Below are 26533 nucleotides of genomic sequence, written 5' to 3'. Positions count from 1 at the left end.
TGGAGATGTCTGACCAGCATGTGTGCAAAGAAGGGTCAGGGTATGTGCACACGTTCTGGAATTTTTGTGCGTTTTTTCGCTATAAAAAAAAAAATGCTTAGATATGCATCCTATCATTTAGAATGCATTCCGCAATTTTTGTGCGCATGATGTGTTTTTTTCCCGCCAAAAAAAAAAACCCCGCATTGTGGGGAAAGAAGCATCATGTTCATTCTTTTTGCGGATTTCCCATTGTTTTGGAGTGTCAGGGAAAATGCAAAAAATCCCTCCCAAAAAAGCGCCAAATCCGTGCGAAAAAAACGCATGCAGAATTCGTACGGAAAGCCTGGGGTTTATGTCAGGAAAATTCTGCATGCATTCTGGACGTGTGCACATACCCTAAAAGTCACCACCTCTAGATGAGTAAAGCTGGTAGAGACAGACCCCAGGGGAAGGGGGATGAAAAAAAAAAAAAAAAAAGCCTTATAAAAATATTGACTTGTGTGCTGAAACCAAACCACATTCAGAAAACCATTTATTTTCCTTGACACTTCAAATACTTGCGAGTTTGTGTCGGTATATCACATAATGCATTTTATTGGGATTTTAACTGCTTGAAGTGGGCACCACCAAAACAAAGTTATGTTATATAATAAAATTTGGATAAAAGGCATTGAAAATCCAAAAATATCTGTTAAATATGTAGGATTTAAAATGGGGATTTTTCCATAATCTTATTTGCTGTCTGCAGCCACCACTAGAGGGAGCTCACTGCAGTTTCATTGAAGCAGCAGCGAATCCCCATGGTGCTGGTGTCCGCCCTTTTGTAACCCCGCCGCAGGTGAGGGCCAGCTCTTGTGTTCATTCTCAGGGAGGGTTCTGCCTCTAGATCTCTGCTAGCAATGAGACAAGGAATCTGTAGCGCTTCTATGCTGTTTAGCACACTTACACACTTTTTGGGGATAATGGGGGTCTGAGTAATGTTACTAGTCTGCTTGATTAAAAAAAAAAAAAGGCAATTTTTTTAAAGAGGCCCACGCCAGCATCCCTAGCTCATCACCATTGCTGCTGTGTGAGTGAGAACATCCACGACATCACAGCATCTAACAATAAAAAAGAGGTATAAAGGGGATAATGGCAGCCAGGGGGAGATTTGCAGGGTCTGGGAGTCTGTGGCCATGGGAGCAAGTGCAGAAAATGGACCACCGGGGTCCTGAAAATCATTGCCGAGTGACCACTAGGTGGCGCCGCTTCTAACACAAGGAGCTCGTACTGCACATGGGGTTAATACACGCATGCAAATTGATGAACGAATCAGATGATCCGTGCATATTTTAGTCATTTTAGGAAGGTGAAATGGTAAGAAAAAAAACAAAAACATAAAAGCCAAAATAGTTAAAAGCATAAAAAGAAGGTAAAATTTATTGAATGCATAAAAGAAATGAACTTTGATAGGCACCAAACAGATGAAGAAGCATGCAGGGATATATGTATCTGCTTGGAGGAACTTTTCTTGTGCTGCTGTCAGTCCATTGTAGTTGGGACTTCGCATTTAGCCCTTTCTAAACTGCACTAGAAACGCACAGAGTGTGACCAGCACCACAAAGGGGCCGTTCTGGAGGCAGTTTGAGCAGGGCCCACCAGTCGCTATAAGAGGGAGGGAGAAAGTCAGATGTCAGATCAGAAACAGAACAATTGCAAAAAAATGGAGAAAGCTGTGAATTTTTCCTAACAATTTTCTCAGGATTCTAAAACCTCTCGCAGTGATAGTCAGTATCTATATTAAATCACCCACTATCCAATGAGAACAGTTTGTATCCCCATGATAACACTTCATCCCAGTGCTCTTGCTGCACAAGGTTGTCCAACCCCCCCCCCACAAAACATGGTCCTCTTGTTTCAGGTCTTCAAAGATGGGTCCTAAATGTTGGCTCCTATGGGCCCTAAAGCAATGGGCTGCCAGCACATGGGGACATGTAGTGTTATCACAGCGACACAGTTTCTGTAATTTTAAAGACACAAGGGGGGGGGGGGGGTGTTGGAAAAACTTAATTTTCTGCACTGTCTTTAAAGGGATCGGAGCTTAGAAGAAGTATTCGGCACACTGCTGATTTTGCAAGTTTTCCCACCTACAAAGAATGGAGAGGTCTAATTTTTATCATAGGTACACTTTACCTGTGAGAATCTAAAAAACAATAAAATCCAGAAAAATCACATTATCTGATTCTTACATAATTAATTTGCATTTTATTGCACGAAATATGTCATTGATCATCAACCAACCAGCAAGAATTCTGGCTCTCACAGACTGGTTAGTGCAGAATAAGAGGCTTCTTAAAGAAACTCATTACCTGTATAAAAGACACCTGTCCACACTCACTCCAACCTCTCCACCACGGCCAAGACCGAAGAGCTGTCAAAGGACACCAGGGACAAAATTGTAGACCTGCACAAGGCTAGGATGGGCTACAGGACAATAGGCAAGCAGCTTGATGAGAAGGCAACAACTGTTATCTTGTTTCTTCCATTTTTTAATAATTGTGCTGACTCTCAATCTTCCTCAGTCTTAGGCTCCATGTGTTCTTGCTTTGTGGGGTAAGGAGGATTCTAAGAAAGGTCAGGAACCAGCCCAGAACTACACAGGAGAACCTGGTCAGTGACCTGAAGAAAGCTGGGACCAGTGTCTCAAACATTATAGTTAGTATCACACTATAGGGTCATGGATTAAAACCCTGCAGGGCACACAAGGACCCCCTGCTCACCAATGACAATCTGAACGATCCGGAGGAGACCTAGGACAAGGTCAATTGGTCAGATGACACCAAAAACACCAAGATTACTTACCGGTAGCCATTTTCTTCACAACCCATGACAGCAAACCTGAGAGGGATCTGCCCAGCTAGGACAGGAAACCTACTGAAATGGAAGGGCGATCTCTCCCCTACTTCAGTTGGGTTACAGAGCATGAGAGGACCTCCGGGTTAATTTACACAAACACCACATTATAAAACATACAAACTATAGTGCACACCCATAAATGTGAGTAAAGAAGGAGGGGGAATTGTGTGCGCTGTCATGGTTCTGAAAACAAACAAACAAACAAAACACACGGCTACTGGTAAGTTACCTTGGTGTTTTCCCTTCACCCATGACCGCACACCGTAAGGTGTTTCAATTGTCCAGAAATCTTTCAGGAGGGACCACCGCTAAGGCTACTTTCACACTAGGTCGAGGTTACCGACGCTAGCGTTCTCTGCGCCGCACAACGGGGGCAGCGGATGCATTTTTCCAGCGCATCGGCTGCCCCATTGTGAGGTGCGGGGAAGTGCGGGGAGGTGGGGGCGGAGTTCCGGCCGCGCATGCGCGGTCGCAAAAAGCGGACCGTCGGGAGCAAAAAACGTTACATGTAACGTTTTTTGCTCCCAACGGTCCGCCACAACACGGCGCAACCGTCGCAAATGCGTCGCTAATGTTAGTCAATGCAGAAAAAACGCATCCTGCAAGCACTTTTGCAGGATGCGTTTTTTCGGCAAAACGATGCATTGCGACGTATTGCAGTTAACGCTAGTGTGAAAGTAGCCTTACAGCACCCTTATACCAAAGGTTAAGTCTGCAGAGGAGAGATTCTGTCTGTAGTGCTTAAAGAAAGTAGATGAGGACCAGGTAACGGCCTTACAGATCTAATCGATACCTCCACTTTTTCTGCCCAGGAGGTTGCCACAGCTCTTGAGGAGTGAGCGTTGATGCCTTCAGGAACCAGAGCATCACTTGTAGAGCAAGGTAAAATAATGGCCTCCCTGATCCATATGGCAATGGTACCCTTGGATACCCCCATACCCATTTCTGCTACGACCCTGAAAGGCTACAAACAGGGACTAATCCTTCCTCCACTGGACATACTCCAAACAGGGACTGATCATGGACATACACTCCAGAGACCTCCTCACATCTAAGCTATGGAATCGCTCCTCTCCTGGATTCCTAGGGCTATTACAGAAATAGGGCAAAATAATCTGTTGGCTCCTATGGAACTTAAGAGCTACTTTGGGAAGAAAGGATTGTACTAAGACCTGACCCAGCCTATCCTTACACTTGTGTATAGGGAGGGGGGGGGGGGGGGGGGGGGGGAGTTGCTGCTGACGGACATATGGAGAGGGCCTGTATATTGCTAACCCTGCAGGCCAATGTCAGAGCCACTAGTAAAATGGTCTTAAGCATGAGGAGCTTGCCAGATAAATCCTGTGAGGGGTCAAAACAGGTCTTTAGTTAGCGCCTCTAGTACTAGATTTAGATACCACAGTGGAATTTTTGGGACTATAACCCTTCTGGACCTATCACGGGATTTTATAAATCACACCCATCTATTTACTGCCAGAATACAGTTATATAGGGCACCCAAGGCTGAGACCTGTACCTCAAGGGTGTTTGTTGCCAACCCCAGCTGCAGTCTTGATTGCAGGAACTCTAGAATGGATCCCACTGGAGCCCTATCTCTAGAGGCAGCCCTGAAAATTTCATAAGTTTCTTTCATGTCCTGCTGTAAATTTTTGAGGTTATTGGGTTCCTACTAACAGGGTGGAGACTAACCCTGGAGAGAAACTTTTCTGACTGCGTAATGTCCTCTCAAATTCCATCCTGCTATGCTAGATGAAAGCCCTTCATGAGTGGCATACAGGATCTACGGCAGGTTTCATGGATCTGACACACATTAACCTTAGGAGGGAAAACCATGGTCTCCTTGGCTAAAATGGAGCAATTAAAAAAAACAAATAAACAAAAAACAAAAACAACCCTTGCCTGATCCTCCTCACCACTGTTGGAATAATCGCTATTGCAGGAAATGCATTGGCAATCCTGAATTTCCAAGGAATCTGAAGAGCATCCACCACAAATGTTTTTTTCCCTTGGGTTTATCGAACAGAGGTTCCTCACTTTCTTGTTGTGTAAGCTGGCAAATAGTTCATGCTTGGGGCAGCCAGAGAGTTTGGCTGGAAGATCTGGGAATTTAAATACCATTCTCAATGTTTCCGTCTCTCGCGGCTCATGAAGTCTGCTTTTGTATTCTCTACTCCCTTTTGTGAAGTGCTGTAAGGGACAACAGGTATTAATATGCTAGCAGGAGAAGATTGTCTGCTGCCATCATTAGGGTATGGGACCTTGTTCCCCATTGGTGGTTGATAAGCCACAGTTGCTAGGTTGTCAGACATTACCTAGACCCTGTGAACCTAGAGGAAGGGAAGAAAGTCTCTTAAAGCCCTTTCCACAACCCACAGCTTTCAAGTTTAAGCCCTGGCCTCTTTCTAGCGAAGACGAGGTCCCCTGAACTTTGCGATTCCTCAAGTGTGCCCCCCCCGAGCAGAGTTGCTTGCCTCTGTTGTGATTATAGTCCTATATGGGTCTTACCCACTGGACCCCTGATGACAAAGTTTCCCCTGTCTGTCCACCAAGAAACGGAATCGCTTCCTGCCAAAGATTTAACTTTCCCTCTACATGTCGTTTTAATGACCTTTGTGCGGACAACCTCCCACTGCAGCTGCCTCAGGTGAAATCAGGCCCATCTTACTGCCAGGATGCAGCATGTCAGGGATCCTAGCAAGGACATTGCTTTTCTCCTGGTCATCCTTGGCTGATCTATTGCAGACCGTGCCAGGTTCATGATTTTGTCCTCTGGTAAGAGACAGATTTGGTGTTCGGAGTTTAAAACCAGGCCCAGGAAGGACTGTATCCTTTCTGGTTTTAGTCTTGACTAGAGGGAATTTACCATGCAGACAAGCTCCTCCAGGACCACTGTTACATCCCTCAGCTGCTCTGCACAGTGTTCTGACCTTTTAACAATAAGGAAGTCGTTTAGATAAGGGACAACAACAGTGTTCCAAGTACGAAGCCAAGCCATTACCTCCGATATTGCCTTAGTGAAAATTCTCTGAGCTACTGACAGGCCGAACAGAAGAGCTGTGCACTAGTAATGCCTGACCTGTCCATGGACATACAGAGCCACCCTCAAACTTGATGGTCTGTGATATGCATCCTTCAAATTGATGACTGACATGAACCAATTGTGGAGTAACAGCTTTATAGCTGTGTTCACCAATTCCATCTTGAAGGAGCAATTTACAATTCACCAATGGAGGTTCCTGAGATTGATAGTTCTGAAGGAACCATCCGGTTTTATTCATTTTTTTGAGAAATAAAATCCTACCTCTGAGATCTCGCACAGAACCAGTTTTTCCTAAGAGTCCCATGATCTGTTTCCAGGGCAAATTCTTCTTTTGTGACTTCTTGAGGGGTGTTATGTTATTTTGAAGGTCTGACGAGGCAGACAAAGTTTCAGACCCTCCTTCACGAGACTCAAGGCCCAACGACTGGGGGAAAAGGTTCACCCAGACAGGAAAGGTAGAGCCTCCCCCCAGAACTCTGACATGAGGTCACTGGGAGGGCTTTTTGGAAGATGTAGAAGGCCCACCGAACATAGACACCGACTCCTTTCTGCCGTTGGACTCCCACTTTCCATTTTCTCCCGGATGATGTCCCCTATTGAATTTCCTTCTATAAAATGAAGGCAAACTAGTCTCTGTATGGAGTACAGGAAAGCCTTTTTGTCATTAGCTTTTTCCAAAAGGTTGTCAAATTTCTGTCCAAAAAGAAATTTGCCGTCACATGGGATGGAGCAATGTCGATTTTTCGACTGCAGATCCCCAGGACATCCCTTAAGCTATATGGCCAGTCTAGATGCATTTAAAAGGCCCAGTGACCTAGCAGCTAGTCTCACCGAGTCTGTAGAAGCGTCTGAAAGAAGAGCTGCCACTGTGTAACAGGCATATTGGCCAGAATTTTAATCTTAGGGTCTGGTCTTTAAGCTGCTCCTCAATTTTTTTATTTTTTTTTTTGCAGCCAGATCATAAGGGAGCGGGCAGTACAGGTTCCAGCTATTACTGGCTTTAGACCCCCAGCAGCTACCTCCCAGGTGTGCTTAAGAAAACCATCGCTTTTTTTTGTCTAGTGGATCCCTTAGCACCACACAATCTTCAAAGGGAATAGCTGACCTCTGAAGATTTAGCCACTGCTCTGGCAATTTTCGGGACTTTATTCCAGATCCGAGTCCTTTTCCTCAAAGGGGCATTTCCTCTTTCCTGAGGGCAAGGTACCAGACCGTTCCAGCTTTTTCCCCCACTCCTTAATTACGAGTGCTTGTATCTTGCCATTAACTGGAAAGGTGCGTTTTTTTCCTTTCCTCCAACCCGCTGAACATTATATCCTCCAGGGACTTAGGTGTTCTCTCTGCCTTCAGGCCCACTGTTTACCCAACAGCTCTGACTAGCCCATCTGTATTCTCAGCAGTTAAACATGGCATGCCCTCTATCACTGTCCGAGGAGGACGTGGATTCACCATGATATTTTCCCTCCGACTGTGGAAAACCATCAGACTCCTTAGCAACCGCCTTAGCTCTTTTCTTACTCTTTAACAGGGTTTTTAGGGAACCTTCCACCTCAGCCTTGATCATAGACCTAAGGCTTGTGGCAGAGTCAGGGGGTCTCATCCATGATAGTTTTTTGGATGCAATCTGAGCAGAGTGCCAGTGGAGGTCTTACATAGGGCACACTATTTTTCTTCTTTGCGATAGCCTTCCTAGACACCCTAGTGATTTAAGCAAGAAAAATGGACCTATTAAAACAGGTGACATTCACGTAGATCACTCACCACCCGCTATCACATCAACGGTACCAGATTCTGAGACTGATCGGGGTACATACGACATACCTTGTGGATACTGAGGAGTACTGTGACCTTCCACTCCTACTTGAGCAGCTGTTCGCTTTAGTATGCCCATGCTGGTGAATGGGCAATGGTATCGGTGCATGCTGCCGCATTCTCAAGTCCTCCATGATGGCGTGATCCTAGACATAAGCGCCTTCTTATGGCTCTTTATGGTGGATCCACAGCGCTTCTCCTCTGGTCCCAAAAATATGCCCCTCTCCCCTCCAAACAGCCTCAGCCAAGACTCGCTGAATCCCTATGTGTCCTGGATGGCATTCTTTCCCAGGGTGCTGCCCTTTTTGCTTCCGGCCTGCCACCTCTGATGTCACCCGGGCATGCCCATTCCCAGGGTGCTTTACTTGTGATGCCAGTGGAGCACACCCCTGAAAGCCTAACTCACCACAGAGACTGTGGCCGAAGATGGAGAGCAGCGCAGCAGATCCAGACATGCTCCACATAAACATCTGTGCTGCCCGTACATACACTAAGGCCCTACCAGGACCCATGGACTGTGCATCCACCACATGAAGGCCAGACCACAGTCTGCTCCCCCTCTCCTGTCTCAGTACTGGAAAAGTCCAAATACCACAAAACTCTTCAACCAACTGGGTTTCAGCATGAGGGTTCCTTTCCAGGACAGGAAACCGATTGAAGCGGGGAAGGGGAGAGGTACTGCCCTTTTATTTAAGTAGGTTTCCTGTCCTAGCTGGGCAGATTCCTCAGGTGTGCTGTCATGTGTGAAGCGAAAATAGAACTATTTGGTAGTTCATTCGCAGTGCTGAGGAAGATTGATGAGTACAATTCCAAGAACACCCCTCCAACTGTGAAGCATGGTGGAAAAAAAAACAAAACAAAAAAAAACACACTTTAGGGGGGCTTTTCTGAAAAGGGCACAGGACAGATGCACAGTATTGAAGAGAGGCTGGATGGGGTATTGGAAGATTTTGGCCAACCTCCTTCTTACCTCAGTAAGAGCATTGAAGTTGGGTTGTGACTGGGTCTTCCAGCACGATAATGACCCGAAACACAGCCAGAGAAACCAAGGATTGGCTCAGTAAGAAGTATATCAAGGTCCTGGAGTGGCCTAGCCAGTCTCGAGACCTGAACGCAATAGAAATCTATGAAGGGAGCTGAAACTCAGTGTTGCCCAGTGACAGCCCTGAAAGATCTGTATGGAGGAGTGGGCCAAAATCTGTGTGCAAACCTGGTCAAGAACTACAGGAATTTTTTTTTACTTTTTACCCAAGATTGTCTCACAGATGAAGTGTACCTACGATACAATTTACAGACCTCTCCATTCTTTGTAGGTGGGAAAACTTGCAAAATCAGCAGGATTTCCAGGATATAAAATGGATGCATGTTATTTGCAGCCTGGCCCTTTAACGCCCAATATTCCCCATAGTGAGGCTGGTTACCCTCAATATATGTGCAGTGCAGCAGGTACTTTATAAAATAGAAGAGCTGGAAAAAACAAAAAGCAGAGCTGCAGTATAAAGCATGAGGAACAAAGACAGCTGGAAAGAGAATTCAATATTAGATGTGCGTGCTCATGGGGTGGGGGGTAAATTTCCCCTTTAATAGGGAGAATGTCAGACTATGGGCTCTCCAAAAGAGACATCATCCCTGGACTAACAGATGGGATTGGGTGAAGGATTCCTAAAATATCTTGGATTGCGCTATAAAGATTTAGAACCGTTTTTGTTCCGCAGCACATGTTAAAGATTAACATCGCCAGCCAGCGAAGTCATGGGAAATGAATTATGGGATGTTACAGAAAAGAAAACTCCGTAATCTATTCTTCGAGGACGCCACTTGCCATATAAATAGTCTTCCCCTCAGGGGGTAAACGCTGCTCTTCTCCAGAGTCCGGCGCTGTTGCTCCTTTGTTACTGTGACTCTACGGACCAGAGATATGGCCTGTGAGTCAAGTGGGTGTGTCCTCAATAAGATAGTCAAGGGGGTGTGGTCCTCAACTCTTGTGGATAACAGAAGTAGATATAAAGGAGGGAAACGAGTGCAAGAACGGAGAGATGCAAGAACAGGAGAACATCCCCAGAATCAGGAAAACACAAAGCTTACGCATTTAAGGCCAACGTAGCGCCAAGTCACATGCACAGTCCAGCTTCACTGGTATCAAGCAGGGCTCTACAGAAAGCAAAAAGGGCCCCCCTTAGGCTGGAGAATAAGCACATTTATAGACAGATCTTCACTTTATATTGCAAAACAGTGCAGACAGGTTCTCTCTAACCCCTTCACGAAATCCACCGTAACACATCGCTGATGGCTTGTGGTGTCAGCTGGTGACCCGTGTCATAACCCAAGGAGCTCCATAATGATGGTGACCTTCACCATATGCAGCAATACTACGGCATCGCTGTACATAGCACAAGCAATCGGACAAATCTTCAAGTCCCCTAAGGGGACTAACCAGAAAAATCAAAAAACTGAAATCAGCTCTGCCATAAAGGGGTTAAGAGAAGCAGTCATGAGCATCCATAAAATTAAGAGGTGATAAGTGTTAGTGCATAGTTAGTATAGGAACGTTGATTAATGCCATGCCAGTATTACAATAGCAAAACAAAATGCTGCTAAAGACAAGATACGGAGGAGATATACAAATGGAACCCCTCACAATTATACAAGTGGTTTTATACACACTTTAATAGTGTAATATATTGCTGAAGAAAAGATAGGCAGCATTAACACCACACACGTAAGCCCGCATCTTATGGAGAGTTTCGTGTGTAATCACTGTTAAAATTAATGGGGTCCACCAACAAATCTCTAATATCTACTAAGGCCAAGAGCAGGTCTTTTATTGCTTGGGACTAGATAGGCAAGACTATCAATAGCAGAAAGGACAGTCCATAGGCACAGCAAACTGGTAGTAGATCTTAAGACCTTTATTGGCAGAAATCAAATTTTGCCAGGCCTTGTCAATCAATTTAAAGCCTCAGTGTAAGACTTTCCCATCTAGTCCCAGTCAGTACTCAAGACTAAACTGATAACAGCCAGAGATTGGGAGGGGTCTAGCGGGCACGCCGTATTTCTGCTCAACTGGAAGATCTCCAGTTATGACAAGATCTGGTGTCCATACTGCCCAAGACTAGATAGGCACTCCCGAGAAGCAGGGTACACACAATACAATTTTGTGAGCCAATCTGTATACATTAGTTTTTGGTTTGATCAGTGATAACTGTAGTTCCTGACTAATATTTTAACTAAATCTTGATGGCAGTTTCAACTTCTATAGGCAAGTGAAAAGGCTTAGTCAACACCAATTGCGAATTCCAGGCCAGATTCAGCGAGACTGGCATTGTTCACGCAGGTCTTGAGATCGGTTGGAATCCAATCTCGTCACTCTCCTGATTCATGAAGAGGTGTAAAGTGGTGTACATGTGTGCACGTGCCTCACCACAGATCTTTTTAACTCTTCCAGGGAATGGAGAAAGACATGTGGGTCGGCAAGTGCGGGTTTTCGCTAATTTGGTGAGTGTTGGTTGCCATTAACCCGTCCTAACTTCACCCACTTGGAGCTGTATGAAAAGGTCACGAAAGCACCAGTCAAATTTTATCATGTCAAATTATGCAACCCTCAACTTTTTGAAGCCCAAATACTGGCATAAAAGCATTGACGAGTGTGGTCCATAGACTTTGCTTAGCATAGACATAGGATGAAGGTCTACCATACCTGTGATGTTCAGGAGCTTGGGCAGGAAACGGTTCCAGAAGGTGCATGTCTGCACCCTTATTCCCTGCAGGTTCTGGAAGGGCTTGTTATTCAGTTCCAAATAGCTTTGGTCTGTTGCAGTGTACAAAGGCCATTTTGACTGGCGGCTATTAATTTTCTCATTAGGATCCCTATTAGGAAAATAAAAAAACATTAAAGTAAATCCATAGTATTTTCACATCATCTCCTTAAACACAGATTTTGCAGTGCTTATTCTCACCCTGTCCGTGCAAAGTTTGCCCAGTATCGCATCATCCGACGGCTCAGTTCTGCCTCTTGTTTGGTGTAGTTTAGTTTCGGCTCCAGAGGAAGACCAAAAACGAACTCAATTTCGTACCCGTGTGGAACACCCATCCATTCTGGCCAAGCGATGTTTGATGCTCTATGGTCGAAGTAATAAGCGTAAACCCTGTTGCCAAACTCTGACGCCTTTCCAGCAAAGTGAGTAACGGGGCAAATTACATTATGGTCTCCCACAATTTGGTCCAGAGCTTTTCGATTTTTTAGTGTATCGTGCTCATCTGCCCAGTCTGTATATTGCATCACGACTGCTTCCAGAGCAATGTCGTTGGCTTCAGGGACACTCATTCTCACCCCACCAAGGAACTGTTCCCGAGTGATCAAGCTCTCGTTGTTCTTGGTGAAGCCGGGAGCACCGTATATAAGGAAGTAAGACCCTTCATTCTGGTTGACACCTACAATCAGTGGGCAAGGCTTATAGCTGCCCGTATTAATTAGAGTTTCAGGGGCATCTGGAAAAAAGTCTCCATCAGCCACAGGGACAAAGGCAAAACGGAACACACCTGGTGCTGGAAAGACAGAAAACTCATGGTCAATTAGTTGCTGTGGTTGTTTTGTCCGGAGGCAGATCAACAGTTCTGTGTCATTACCCTGTTTACAGTCGAGCAACTTTCCCAACAGCTCAGCCCGGCGTCGACCCTCTTGGGGTGTAACAGTTGCCCATGGACTGTTTGGAGCGCCACTCTGCAGTACACCTTTGGAGAACAATTGATGGCTACCTGGAGAGATCACATGCATGCCAACAGAGGCACCCCCAGCACTCTCTCCAAAGATAGTAACTGTTCTAGGGTCACCACCAAAAAATACAATGTTATCTTGAACCCACTGGAGTGCCAAGCGTTGGTCAAATAAGCCCATGTTCCCTGGAGCATCTGCATTTCCTGGTGTCAATGTCAGGAAACCAAATGCACCCACGCGGTAGTTCATGCTAACCACTATGACATTTTCAGTGTGACATAGGTAACGACCATCATAGACATCAAGAGCAGAAGATCCACTGTAGAAACCACCACCGTAGATCCAGACCATGACAGTTGCATTTGTGGGGCGTGGGTTAGGGACCCAAACATTAAGGTACAGACAGTCCTCACTCATGGGAGTATTAGGATTCCACATTTCCATTCCAGGGAATTCAGGATACAAGGTGTCAAAGTATTGGTAACACGCATTAGGATAGCTGGTGGCATCAAAAACATCACTCCATGGCTTTTTTGGTTCTGTCCGTCGAAATCTTAGCTTATCAACAGGTGGTTCGGCAAATGGAATTCCCAGAAATCCGGTGACGTGGCTGGAGAGGACATTTAGCCGCGTACCTCTCACTTTACCTGAACGGGTGGTGATCAGAAGTTCAGAATCACTTTGGCAGAGCACATGAGACAAGAGGAGAGAGAGGGTGCAGAAACCAAACACTGCAAAAGACAAGAACTGCATGACTGGTTCTCACTGAAGGTACCTGAGAAAGAGCAAGCAGAAAAAATAAAAATTCTGTATTAGCAGGAGTCATCTCACGTTACAAAAAGACAACAAAATTAGACCAGAACCAAAAAGTAAAAAATAAATGTATAACGCACTGGGAAATGGACAGATTTCCTAGAACATCATAAGTGGTTGAGAGATAAGGAGAATTTGTTGCATGGAGATAAAGAGGGGAAGACAGGGCAGGGGAGAAGCTTGAGGAGGACAAGACATAGATGGATAACCTACCAAAGCCACAACAAACTAACACAAGACATTAAAAACCCAGTGCTAGTCAGATGTTCATATGCCCATCTCCAACATTCTCACCTTCTAATCTTTTTAATTTTGTGTTTCTTCCCTTTCCCACCAACTTGTGGCTCTCCTCACTTCCAAGAACCTTGCAACAGCTGCGACCTCACCATGTACATACAGTGTTAGACACAGCTACAGGAGGTTTATGGAGAGCATTAGAGGAGGGCGTGTGAAGTTAAGGGAGGAGAATGTAGGGTGCCTCTTATCTCAGAACTCAGGAGGGCACCTTTGAGGTCCAGAAAAATGTAAGATGTTCATGGCTACCTAGTCCAGTTTTTCATCACCACAAACCATGTGGATTTAGCATGATATTGAATGGATATTTGAGCCAATGAGAGACTTTATAGACTATGCCTAATACTATGGTCACCTCACATGGTGGAAAACAGAGTGTATGCCCACTTAAGTTAGAGACAAAAATTCGACAGGGATATCACTAGAGTAGGAATCCAAGGCATCATCTCATGATGGATACAGTGCAACATGGATCTTTCGCAGTCTATAAAATTTATGATCTGATATTCTCCATAATCTAAGGTCTGTTGCGTCACCCAGCTTGAACTGAACAGTATGGCCCTGATGGGAGTCAGAATTGCCAGGGTATCTGGGTCTTTTCAAAATCCATTCATTTTAATGCATAGTGACTTCAGTCAGTGAGGGAAATAAAACCCCCTCTGGCATCAGCTCATCGTTCATATACTGTACAGGATGATTGGGTAAGATGAAAAATTCATTTTACTCAAATCTTTCTTTCCTTTAATAATGGCCATCAGAAAGTTGGGAAATGCTACACGCTGGCAAAAGTTCTTTGATGCCATCAAAAATCACCAAGTTGAGCTAGCATATCACCAAAATGTATGGCCAACTTGTTAAAGGGACCAGTTGTGCATTGTTGGCAGTTGACGACAAGGAATGGTTATCCTAGACACAAGAGTCCATGGGCCTATCCCCAATGTCAACACAATAGCAGCAGTTAAGACCAAGTTAGTCATCTTCTATTCTGTGCTCTGCATAAACAGCAGCCAAGATGGCAGAATGAGCATCTGTACATTATTCAATCTTACCTTGTTTCCTTACCAAGAGCTTCTTTTACATCTTTACACTACAGCCAGCCTCAAATGGGCATTTCACTGTCCGTTTATGGACCACAATTCCTGAACTGACCACAGGTCTCCTGACATGATCTTACAGACTCATGTCTGAGACCAATGTCCAAATATTGTAACCCAGATCTGCCTGTCTAAACCCGATTTTTACTAGGGTTGGTTTAGGGCTAGAGGTAAGGATAGAGTAATTTTGCAGACATTAGCTAAAACAAAATGTCCCATTTCTAAAAACAATCATAACACTAGGGGTCAGGGTGCAAGCCAATATGTGGATATTATCGGCATGTATATGCCGTGGTGTCCTTTCGAATCCCCCTTGATGAACACTTTGTAAAATCACCACCATTTAGAGACATCAAGGGGATATTACGGTGTGTGATTTCTGACAAGTACTGACCCAGGTTATCCTCCTAGCCACCCTTGAATGTTTTCACTGTCAGCTTCAGCTGGTGGTGGGGGGCTAGATAGAAAGACAGGGAGCAAGACATATCCAGCAGCTGTCTCTTGTCTATTTCGGGCCAGCTCACAGATAACGTTTCAATAAACATGCACATATATACACACACCAACGTTGTATATGCCTCACTGCTCGCAGAGTGTACAGACCTTGTCGTTTTGGATTGTCATTTACATGCCAGATTTCAGGAGCTGATAAAGGGTAATCCATCACTAGGAAACGTCAATTTAATTACAGGAATATCTAGTGGTGGTGCAACCGCATAGACATGGCCATCACATTATTCAGGGGTGCAAGACCACTCATTTTCCTTTGCTAGTACAAGAGTCAAAAGCATCAGTGATAATTTTATCTAGAAGGCCATGATATTGAGGCTTTGAATTGGAACCTGAATCATCTCTTGTAGGGATGAGTGGACATTCGGGAAGTTTTGATGTTTTTTTTATTAGGTATCCTGACCTGGTCTCCACAAAATGCAAGGGACCAGAAGAGGCCAGGCTCATTCTTGACTTTGGCCTTCTCCAGAATCATAGATGGCATTCAGAGATTACCTAAGGGCTCATACTCACTTGCGTGAAACTTGGATGAGTCTCGCATGTTAACACCCGGCGCTGCTGCCGGCACTCAGGAGCGGAGCGTGCGGTTGCATGTATTCCTATGCGGCCTCACGCTCTGATCTGAGTGCTGGCAGCAGCGCTGGTATGAACATGCAAGACTCATCCGATTTTCACGCAAGTGAGTATGAGCCCTAAGGCTCCTTGTGACCACTCCGCTACTTTGCACCAAGGTATCTTATGTGGTTCTCTAACCAAGAAGATCCTGTGTGCAGCTCCATCTTCTCCAGTGGCATATCTGATGCCATGGGACCTATATAACATGCTACTGAACCCACCTGGATGACTTGTCACACACACAATTGTTTTTTTTTTATTTTCATGGGCCCAACACCCTTAAAATATCTTAAGAACAGTAATCTTCCTTCGGTCATCCAACGCAGAAGCTCGAGAGTCATTACTGCCTACTGTTTGCTCAGTGTTGAAGTAAACATAAGGCAATTAGTGAGATGATAGAAAACAGCAGCTTGTTGAAGAGCAGGAAACCCTTCACAGATAGTGAGGCCTGTCACTGCGCAGGAGACACAAGACTATTGCATGGATTCCACACCAACACCATTACGAGAGGGATCTGTGTTGTGTTGGAGGCTGCAGATGCGAATATGAACTGCAAGCCGTCAGAGCGAGGCCTCTGCAAATGCATCACTAATAGGGGAAGTGTAGCAGGTTCCCTACGTGGCTAATGAAATGAATGAAATAGCTGGACAGAGAGCAAGAGGGAGGGAGGAGAGAAGCTGCAAGGAGGAGCGGGAGAAGAGGGAAAATCCACCACACTGCAGAAGAATTGACAGGGTGTCATTCCAGAAAATGCAGAATGACAAGAAGGAGCCCTTGACTATAGTTTGGACTAGGGTCTTCATTCCATTTTTTTTTGGGTGGGGCAACTAGACTCCAAATCACATGTCACATTCTGGCCCGAGGGCCAAATCTGGCCCTCAGTATGTATATTTGACCAGCGACGCACTTTCAACTATATCGACATCCTAGATGCCAATACAGTTGAAAGCAATGATTGATGAGGGAGTGTCAGCTGAAATCTCAGTACAGTGGGCACGATGATGTCATTACAACGCACCCGCTGTACCGAGATGTGGAGGATTTGAAGACATTGGAACAGCAGTGGAAATGGCAAGGAGAGGTTTTTTATTATAAATTATGGAGTCCATTATACTGCATGGACGACTAGGTGGATCCATACTGTACAGAACACTTTGGCTATTATACTGAATGGAGGGCCGTGCGGAGATTACAGTTGAAGAATCAGCGTGATGTGGTCACCATTTGTTGGGGTTATAGTAGGGTCATCATACCCTGGGTATAGAGGAGTCATACAGTGTTTGAGGCAATTGTGGGTATCAACCTTTATCTGTATTACTTAAAGGTTTTTTTGTTTTATACTTTATTACATATTTAAATTAGCCCATATGATTTACTGTTTTACATAGCATTATTCCAATATTTTAGTCAAACATATATTAAAATATAGATGGTTTATAAAATGTTGTTATATTTGGTAAGCAAACTTCAATTGTAGACTTTAATAAATATCAAGTTCGGCTCCCCGACTTTGTCCAAGCTTTGAATTTTGTCCCTCTGTATTTGAGTTTGACAACCCTGCCCAAGTGGAACCCAAAAAGAAGAAGTTAAGGGGATGGAAACCTGGCTAATGGAGTTTAGCAAAAATTCTCAGGACCATCTCTGTAGTCTAATCACCAGACCAGAGCTGGGTGAACCACCTGCTGCCCAATTTGTAGCCCCAGCAAGATGTCATGGTGGATGGAATTGGGAGGGCATCACACCGCAATGATGATGATGTTGTGCCAGGTCAGGTAGGGGGAATGACAGCCAAGGACTAGCATTGTCTGCAGACACATTGGTCCAGTAAAGTCTTCTACTCAACGCTCATGGACCGTAATCCAAGGAAGAAAACCATCACTCATGACTTAACAGCAGTTATTTGATGTTAAAAGTAGCATGATGTGGATTGGACACGATTGAATAACCATGACACTGTATGGCGGTATTTTTTGCGGGCTGTAGAGAAGAGCGTTGGGACATTATTAGTTGACATTCTGAACTGTCTAAAAGTAGGAAGCAGAACAGGATCCATTAATACTTAATTACATCCTTCAGTAACTACCTGAGGAATTGGGAGGATATTTCTCTTCACCCCTCCGGCTTGATGTGCGATTGTACAGTAGCTTTAACACATCAGAATTGTCCCCATATAGTCCACTAGGACATATAGAAGGTGTGACGACACAGCATTTCATCTTAGTTATCCAGATGTTCATGAGACATACGATTAAGAAACAGACTACTTGTAGGGGTCTGGATATTGACTTTTGAGTTGGTTTGTTTAACTTATTTTCAGTTCTCTGGAGGACAGGGACATCGGGTAAATGAATAGATGTTTGTTAATATGTTGATTACATATTGTACCAGGCTAGCTAGTCTGTGGACCTGCAAAACAGAAGGACATGCTACGCAGAGTATTTAATCAAACAGTGAGATTTGAATTCATCCCACTTTCCCCAGATCTGTGGATGATGACCTGAGCCACAGATTTAGTTATAAATAGGGATTTTTAACATTCTGCAAGGAGAAACAAGTGACTTGACAGAACAGCCAGGACACCATAAAGAAACACTACTAGGACAACATGGCTCCATCAAGGCCACGGATTTGATTTTCTATGTGATGTCAGCTTAGGGGACCACAGTCCCAACTGAAAGACTACAGATCTGCTCCAATGACATCACTGAACAAATGGATACATTTGGGGGAAGCCAGGATTGGGACCCACAGTCACCTTGCTCCATGGAGACATTTGGAGAAGCCGGGTTGTGACCCTTTGGTCATGTACCGTAATGGACTGTCAGCTTCTGAAGCTTGTTGTTACCTCCGTGGGTGCTCACCAAGAGCTGTAATCCAGGCAAGTCAGACCATTTTTGCACCACCTTGGGTATTTTGCTGGGACTGTTCTATAGGTCATTGTCTGTTTTGCGGTTTAATTAATTATTGCCACACTGTTTTACCCTCACCCTGTGTCGGAGTATACCCACAGAAATAGGAGGAGAGCGAGCATTCAGTGGGATGCTTACTGGTCCATGCGATCCCGGGCCAGTGGATGAGAACATCCACTGACCTGGCCTCCCTTTCTTTATGTCTCCATAGAAGGTGGCTTACTTGGAAGTTGATGGTGTCTGGTAACTTGATACTGGTCTTTTCCAACACCCAGGGGTGTAGCTATAGGGTAATTAGAAGTGGCAACTAGACTTCAGGACTTACTATAAATGTTATGTTTGTAGCCATTCTGCAATCCGAAGGTTGAGTGAAAACAGATTCATCCTCTTTGGAGTTTTCATTTGGGGCGAGATAGGAAGCGACTAGAGCATGGGAGAATATTTTTTCTGCCATGACATTGCAGAGTAGTAGGTAGCAGGGTGGGAGATTCCTCCATCCCAGAGATTAGCAAACTTTAAAAAATGAGAGAAGGATGCTTCCCTTATGTCATAGTTTTTACTTTCTGGACTCAAAACACTTCTAGTGACCATGAATATACATGATTTAAACAGAAACAAGGTCATTTCAAGCCAGGAACTCAGGAGGTCACGTGACCTACTTTCCTTTTAAAGCCAAGTTGGATGCCTACCGAGTATCCCAAATGCACAAGCTGCCCATGGGATTGATCTTGCTGCGTCCCTGGTCTTAAGATTGCAGCCTTGCACATTGATAGTTACCAGCTGTGTTTACAATTGAATTATTAATAGACTCCTTGGACCAGCGCCACCTATAATTAAATACTCACAAACTACCAAACACAACCAGAAACTATCCCAACATTCTACATCTGTGTTCCCTTTACAACCAACTCCTTCACCGACAAGACGAAATTCTGATGGCCGGTGGGACTGATTCCAAGCACCGTAGCCACTTCTAGGGGTAGTAACCTAACCCCAAACAGACACTCTGTCCAGAAGGTATGGCTTGTGTCATCTAATCTTCAAGACTTCCGGCCAGTGTCATACAATCCGACATAGCTGTCAGCTTTCACGTAATGCATAAAGAGCAAGTGATACTCTAGTTCTCCATGTAGTGTGGGGCTCAAACACCTATAATGAGCAAAATCATTTGATTAGGTCCCCAAAATATATGGGGGTGTGGGTGGAGACCTCAGTTGTGCTTTGATAGTTATTAACTTCCAAAAATCAAAATAAGCTGATTGGTAAAAGTGTGGTCATCTCGCCATTAGAACACCTAGTTTCTGAGGTTCCCATGGACTGACAAGCCATAATAATCAGCCATCCATGATTTAGAGGCCACCATCACATGAACAGATTACAAATCATGGCCACCCTATCTCCAACACATGGGTTTATACTATTTTGATCTTACGTGTGAAACCACTAACCAACATGTAGCCACACGATATCCTATATGTATGCATACGCAGTATCAAACATCAAGGCGACTTCTATGCCAAGATCTCCAGTACAAAAACTAAGTAGTAATAGATGACACTTCCATCAAAACGCTGCCCATCAATGTCACTTGAGCAGCGATGCTCAGCATCCATGCCACCTTCTCCCCCAGGAGCTGTCCATCATGGCACACAAATAATGCAAGTCACTGTCATTACAGGGCAACTCCACACCCCCAGATGATATATATTGGAGAGCCTCCATTATATTTCCATCATGTAGGCACGTCATCCTTGATTGTTGACACTTGCAGTGAAAAACACTTGCGTGTCCAACAGATGTTGGTCAACGGATGACCCAATAATGACCCCATGCATGACCAAACACATTGATCAAGGCTTAACATGAAATATAAGAACTCCACAGAGCTTAACAACCTAAACCATCGCGTACAAGTCCGAAGAACCAGTTAAGATGCCCACATACCAATACATACTGTTATAGTCCGTTCTTACCTGAGACAATCTGAACAGATCTTGCCTGTGGATGGTTCTCTAGCTCTGCATCTGCTCTCCCTCCCTCAGTCTATCCCTCCTTCTGCTTATCTCTGTGTCTTACTCTCTCCAGCCTCTGGATAACTCCTCCTTTGCCTCCATCGCTCCCTCCCTGCAGTGGCTGAAGAGACAGCAGCCAGAAAGACAGCTAGAGCACCTAGCCGCACACAAAATGCCAGGCAACTATAGAGCACATAGGAGGACGCAGCACCTTCCGGTATAAAGACCGATAGAGAGGCAGAGTATAGACACCGCAGTCTGGACGGCTCGATGGCCTCCTTCCTCTATAGGACACCAAGAGTGCAGTCATCAGGTCCACCGTAGACATGTTTCAGCAAGGATGCATCTTAGTGACAAAATTGACCTGTTTCTAATTTGTCTTAATGGCATTCGATGGTCATTTTAGTGTTTATTAGTTTTTCTTTTAGAGCTACAGCATCTTTGCTTTAGTTTTAATTTTTACATCAGTTTGTATTTTCCAAATGTGTCACCATTTGGTCAAAAGGAAAGTTTAAAAATTTAGTGCGACTATACTCCAGGCCTTCCTGGCGTTATTTTAGATTCTTCCAGCTTTGGCCTTATGTTTGTGCTACAGTTACAAAATGGGTCAGAATTATTTTTTTTTTTTTTCACTTGTCTTGAACAATGCTTTACATGTCTCAACCATAACCATTAATTTAGTACAAAATCCCTAAAGAAAAAAACCCCACACAGAACCCCAAGCTAATGATTTGGGGCTTTTGATACGGAGAGGTCTAAAGTGCAACTTCTGTTAGTATTAGGATGCCATCTTTTCAGGACAAGACTGGGATGCAAAAAGCCGGCAAAATAATGAACCTCTGTATTGAGACACTGCATTCAGGACTGTTCTTGACAATAGAGAGACAGGCAGACAGCCGAACAGCCACTATATAATGACCGCCATCTCAGAGACACCACACCGAGTGTCTGTTGCACTCATTTCTATTTGGACAGCTAGTCTTGCAGGATGAGAGAGTGCTCTTCTATATAACAGCTAGAATAGAACAGAGCGCTCGTGTGTGGACAGACAAAAGAGACCATTCATATTCCAGTGGGCCAACACTAGACTGCCAAAGTGAGAGACTGCTGTAGTCTGATATAGATGGCTAAAAAAATAGACAGATGTAGACTTTGGTTAGACAGCTGAAGATAGACATCTTCCTTAGAGACCGTTCTACTGAGAAATGAATTTCATAGTATACTGATTTAGACAGGAAGAGAGCTCCCGGCATTGTCAGTCACAGAACTGTCTTGGGTGTCATCAATGTGAGCAAAAAGCAATTGAGGGATGGCAAAATGAATAATGAGTAATGGTTCCTGCGCTCCCATGTGCCGCTATAAATCATGAGCACTGGAATACTGAGGCGGATGGACTGCGCCTAACAAGAGGGGGGTCGTATATGGTGTCACGTTAAAGAAAGGATTCTCGTGTTCAGTAATGAAGCTTTTTTTTTTTTTGGGAACCTTCAGTAAGATTTCATCTAGGCTCACTGTTAACCCATCTGGGAATTACTTGTCCCATAATGGTACTTCAGTGGATCCCAAGAGTGCCAACACAGTGAGTCTACACTTACTAGGTTCTTTTTAGCTTTATGAAGGTCCTAAAAGTTCTCGAAGTGCTGAATTTATGAGTTAAGAGACCTCCAGTATAACAGTGTGGGGGTCAGGGCCCAAATATAATAACAGGGAAGAAAGGAGGAAGGTCTCCAAATCTTAACCATCCAAAACTCAAGAAATAGGGAGCATTCAGCACTAGGGACAGCTCCAGACAGTGTTTTTGCCATTTGGCCCAACTCTAGGTTCTTGTTCTTACCCATGTTGAAATTCTTTGTACAGTCAATGTTTGGGTGGGTGGTAAGGCATGTTCACACAGGTCAGGGGAAGACAAACCAACCCAAAAAAAAAAAAAAAAAAAACCTTGGTCCATCAAGTTCAACCTCTCTTCCAATTGTTCATTTTGTCACTAAAATAATGATAGCCCACAATGTTGTGTACTGAGGAAATCATCCACCCCTGTGTTAGCCATGACATTCTTCATGAATCTATGCTGGTGGTCAATTAGATTATTCTCTGCAGGTCATCCTTTATAATGCCCTCAGGTTAGGGTCAGGTTTTTTTGTCTTTTAGACAAAGATGAAAAGTTAAACATGAATTATGTTTCTAAGGCAGCGTCTAAACTATCATCTCTGTACCCTTCCATAGGTACAGTCATGGCCAAAAGTTTTGAGAATGACACCAAAATTATATTTTCACATGATCTGCTGCCCTCTGGTTTTTATTAGTGTTTGTCTGATGTTTATATCACATACATAAATATAATTGCAATCATATCATGAGTACCAATAGGTCATATTGACAGTTAGAATGAGTTAATGCAGCATGTCAATATTTGCAGTGTTGACCCTTCAAGACCTCTGCAATTCTCCCTGGCATGCTCTCAATCAACTTCTGGACCAAATCCTGACTGATAGCACTCCATTCTTGCATAATCAATGCTTGCATTTTGCCAAAATTTGTTGGTTTGTTTGTCCACCCGTCTCTTGATGATTGACCACAAGTTCTCAATGGGATTAAGATCTGGGGAGTTTCCAGGCCATGGACCCAAAATCTCTATGTTTTGTTCCATGAGCCATTTAGTTATCACCTTTGCTTTATGGCAAGGTGCTCCATCATGCTGGAAAAGGCATTGTTGGGCGCCAAACTGCTCTTGGACGGTTGGGAGAAGTTGCTCTTGGAGGACATTCTCGTACCATTCTTTATTCATGGCTGTGTTTTTAGGAAAGACTGAGTGAGCCGATTCCCTTGGCTGAGAAGCAACCCCACACATGAATGGTTTCAGGATGCTTTACAGTTGGCATGAGACAAGACTGGTGGTAGCACTCACCTCTTCTTCTCCGAATAAGCTGTTTTCCAGATGTCCCAAACAATCGAAAAGGGGATTCATCAGAGAAAATGACTTTGCCCCAGACCTCAGCAGTCCACTCCCTGTACCTTTTGCAGAATATCAGTCGGTCTCTGATGTTTTTTCTGGAGAGAAGTGGCTTCTTTGCTGCCCTCCTTGAAACCAGGCCTTGCTCAAAGAGTCTCCGCCTCACAGTGCGTGCAGAAGCACTCACACCAGCCTGCTGCCATTCCTGAGCAAGCTCGGCACTGCTGGTAGTCCGATCCCGCAGCTGAAACAGTTTTAAGATACGGTCCTGGCGCTTGCTGGTCTTTCTTGGGCGCCCTGGAGCCTTTTTGACAACAATGGAAGCTCTCTCCTTGAAGTTCTTGATGATGCGATAGATTGTTGACTGAGGTGCAATCTTTGTAGCTGCGATACTCTTCCCTGCTAGGCCATTTTTGTGCAGTGCAATGAAGTGCAGTGTTTCTTTAGAGATAACCATGGTTAACTGAAGAGAAACAATGATACCAAGCACCAGCCTCCTTTTCAAGTGTCCAGTGATGTCATTCTTACTTAATCATGACTGATTGATAGCCAGCCCTGTCCTCATCAACACCCACACCTGTGTTAATGGATCAATCACTAAAACGATGTTTGCAGTCCTGCCTTAAAAGGAGCAGCTATGATGTTGAAATGTGTTTTGGGGGTTAAAGTTCATTTTCTGGGCAAATATTGACTTTGCAAGTACAGTAATTGCAGTTAAGCTGATCACTCTGACATTCAGGAGTATATGCAAATTGCCATTAGAAAAAATGAAGCAGTAGACTTTGGAAAAATTAATATTTGTCTCATTCTCAAAATTTGTCCATGACTGTAGAATATCTTGGGAGTGAACTCATTCCTGGCTGTCCCTTGTAACAATGATGAAGACCACTATTCTACATATGCTTGGGTCAACATCGAAAGGCACTGATGTCTTGATCGAGCAAAACACTTCAGATGAAAGGCCAGGTTTTTGAGTTGGAAACCCTCCAAGGGAAAACTTAAGGACAGCACATGCCTATTCTTGGGTGGTTTTGTAGCCAGAAATGGTCAATTTTAGGTTTTTACTGTGGGAACCACTCTGCGGCACTAAAGACACAATCAAATTTTCAGGAGAGGAATGGTTCAAGGAAGTCTAAGTGCAATCAAAACTATATAAAATTGAGCCATGATGCATTAGGAAATGGTGTCCATAAAGGTTGTGTAAATAAGAGTGTTCAATTTGGTAAATTATTCACCTGTATGATGACAGGAGAAGACTCCCCACACAGCCTCATACTGGAGAAGTGTCAGGACACTGGTCGATACTTCATGTAATTCTAGATTAGATTTACGGACCCTTGATGCCAGGCGTGTGATTTAACGGGAGGCTCCCGCCTGCTCTTCTGCTGATGCGACTCCATCCAGAGCCTGCACTGCGTCCAATTATTGTAATGGAATGAAGGCTGCTCAGATACATCAGGAGGAACACCGCTGTATAGTCAGCGCTATGGAGATCAGAAATTGCGGAGTGACAATGTCCACCCACCAGTCTGACAAAGCTTGGACAGCATACACGGTACGAAAAGATCCAGAGCTACAAGAGACCAACTGTAGATAGACCAAATACTCTGCAAAGAGTCACTGAAATTCCTCCATAGCGAGGCAAGACTCGGTTATCGCAGTTTATGGCAGTGGTGGCATAGCCAGTTACCAGGTTTAGGGTCAATATTCTGAGGGCAGAAAAGTCACCACCGCTTTACTGACCACATATAGTAACTATAGTGTCCAGACCTACTCTGGTATTAACATCAGCACTGGACTCTGGAGAGAGTGTTCTGTGCAGGGACGGATCACACTTCGCCATGTGGCGTCAGGGTTTGGAGATTTCTGGAGAATTTTACCCCCTGACTGCATTGTGCTCGCTGTACAGATGGTGGAGGAGGATAATGCTCTGGACTTGTTATCAGGGCTCGGCTGCGACATCTTGGTTCCTGTAAGCATTAAGAATTCCCTTCACTGGAACTTTTTCTGCCCCCTGGTCCATTTGCCGAATCCAAGGCCCCCAGTTTTTGCCCTGTATGTTACCACTAGAGTGAATGTCGCCATTGATCGGAATGGTCCGTTAACTTACACACTTATGGGATTTTATCCTTCGATTTGTATTATTGACTTCAATCTCATTTATCAGTTAAAAACCTAATAACATAATGGAGAGGACAAGCCAATACAGGAGCAGGAGGCACAGAATAAGGAGTGAGGAGACTCAGCAACAACTGACAGGATCACACATGGAACTTGTAATCCTGGAGCTGCGCTGCCCCTCGATATTACCCACTAAAGTGCTGCCATGTTTGTAGTATCACTACGGTTACTCACGGCCTAGTGCCCATATATAACCACTAGTACACAGCCCCCACAGTGGAGCGGTGTGCCCCCTATGCATTATAACAGTACAATAAAGGAACATAAGGGCAACCAAAGAGGGACTCCCAGGTCACTGAGTGCCCCCACTATTCGACTGGTTTATACATCCTCAGACCAAAGCTGCAGCCTCAGGGTCATGTCCTTAATTCACTAATGTAGATCTAGGCCCGAGCGGTAGATACGGAGCAGCCCCAGGAGGACACCGGAGCGCGGCATCTCCTCCACCTCGTCTTTATATAACCTCCTGCCATTACTACAGTCTATATATAGAAAGCATCTCCCCTACAGACTCCATCCGTCATCTATATATACACACACAGCGCCCACTCCCCTCAGAATCTCCTGGAGATTTCCTTACGCTGATCACATTTATAGTTTTTTTTGTGTCTTGGTGAAACAATCCCAACACAGAGGAAATGGTAGTATAAGGGTTAATAGGATAGACTAAAAGGGGCAAGTGTCATAGTGGGGCATGGAACCATGTATAGGG

At 44.4% G+C, this 26533-nt stretch overlaps 1 protein-coding gene across 6 annotated transcripts in view; it reads right to left on the bottom strand.

Annotated features, from left to right (window-relative positions):
* Positions 1-26533, bottom strand: part of ACHE (acetylcholinesterase (Yt blood group)) — a 48136-nt gene that overhangs the window by 6086 nt on the left and 15517 nt on the right. For 2 of the 6 annotated variants that reach the window (XM_077261772.1, XM_077261770.1), the window contains exons 2-3: positions 11686-13218; positions 11427-11596 (exon numbers count right to left, since the gene is read on the bottom strand). In XM_077261772.1, the coding sequence (XP_077117887.1) occupies positions 11427-11596; positions 11686-13196 (1681 nt within the window). In that variant the 5' untranslated portion in view covers positions 13197-13218. Of the gene's footprint in view, positions 1-497; positions 1627-9814; positions 9881-11426; positions 11597-11685; positions 13219-20651; positions 20788-26533 lie in introns of those variants that run through there. The other 4 variants (XM_077261773.1, XM_077261775.1, XM_077261774.1 and 1 more) reach the window with 4 other exon arrangements.

Source organism: Ranitomeya variabilis, chromosome 5, assembly GCF_051348905.1.
Source record: "Ranitomeya variabilis isolate aRanVar5 chromosome 5, aRanVar5.hap1, whole genome shotgun sequence".
Classification (NCBI taxonomy): Eukaryota; Metazoa; Chordata; class Amphibia; order Anura; family Dendrobatidae; genus Ranitomeya; species Ranitomeya variabilis.
Note: the sequence above shows the minus strand (reverse complement) of the source record. Positions and strands in the feature narration are given on the sequence as shown.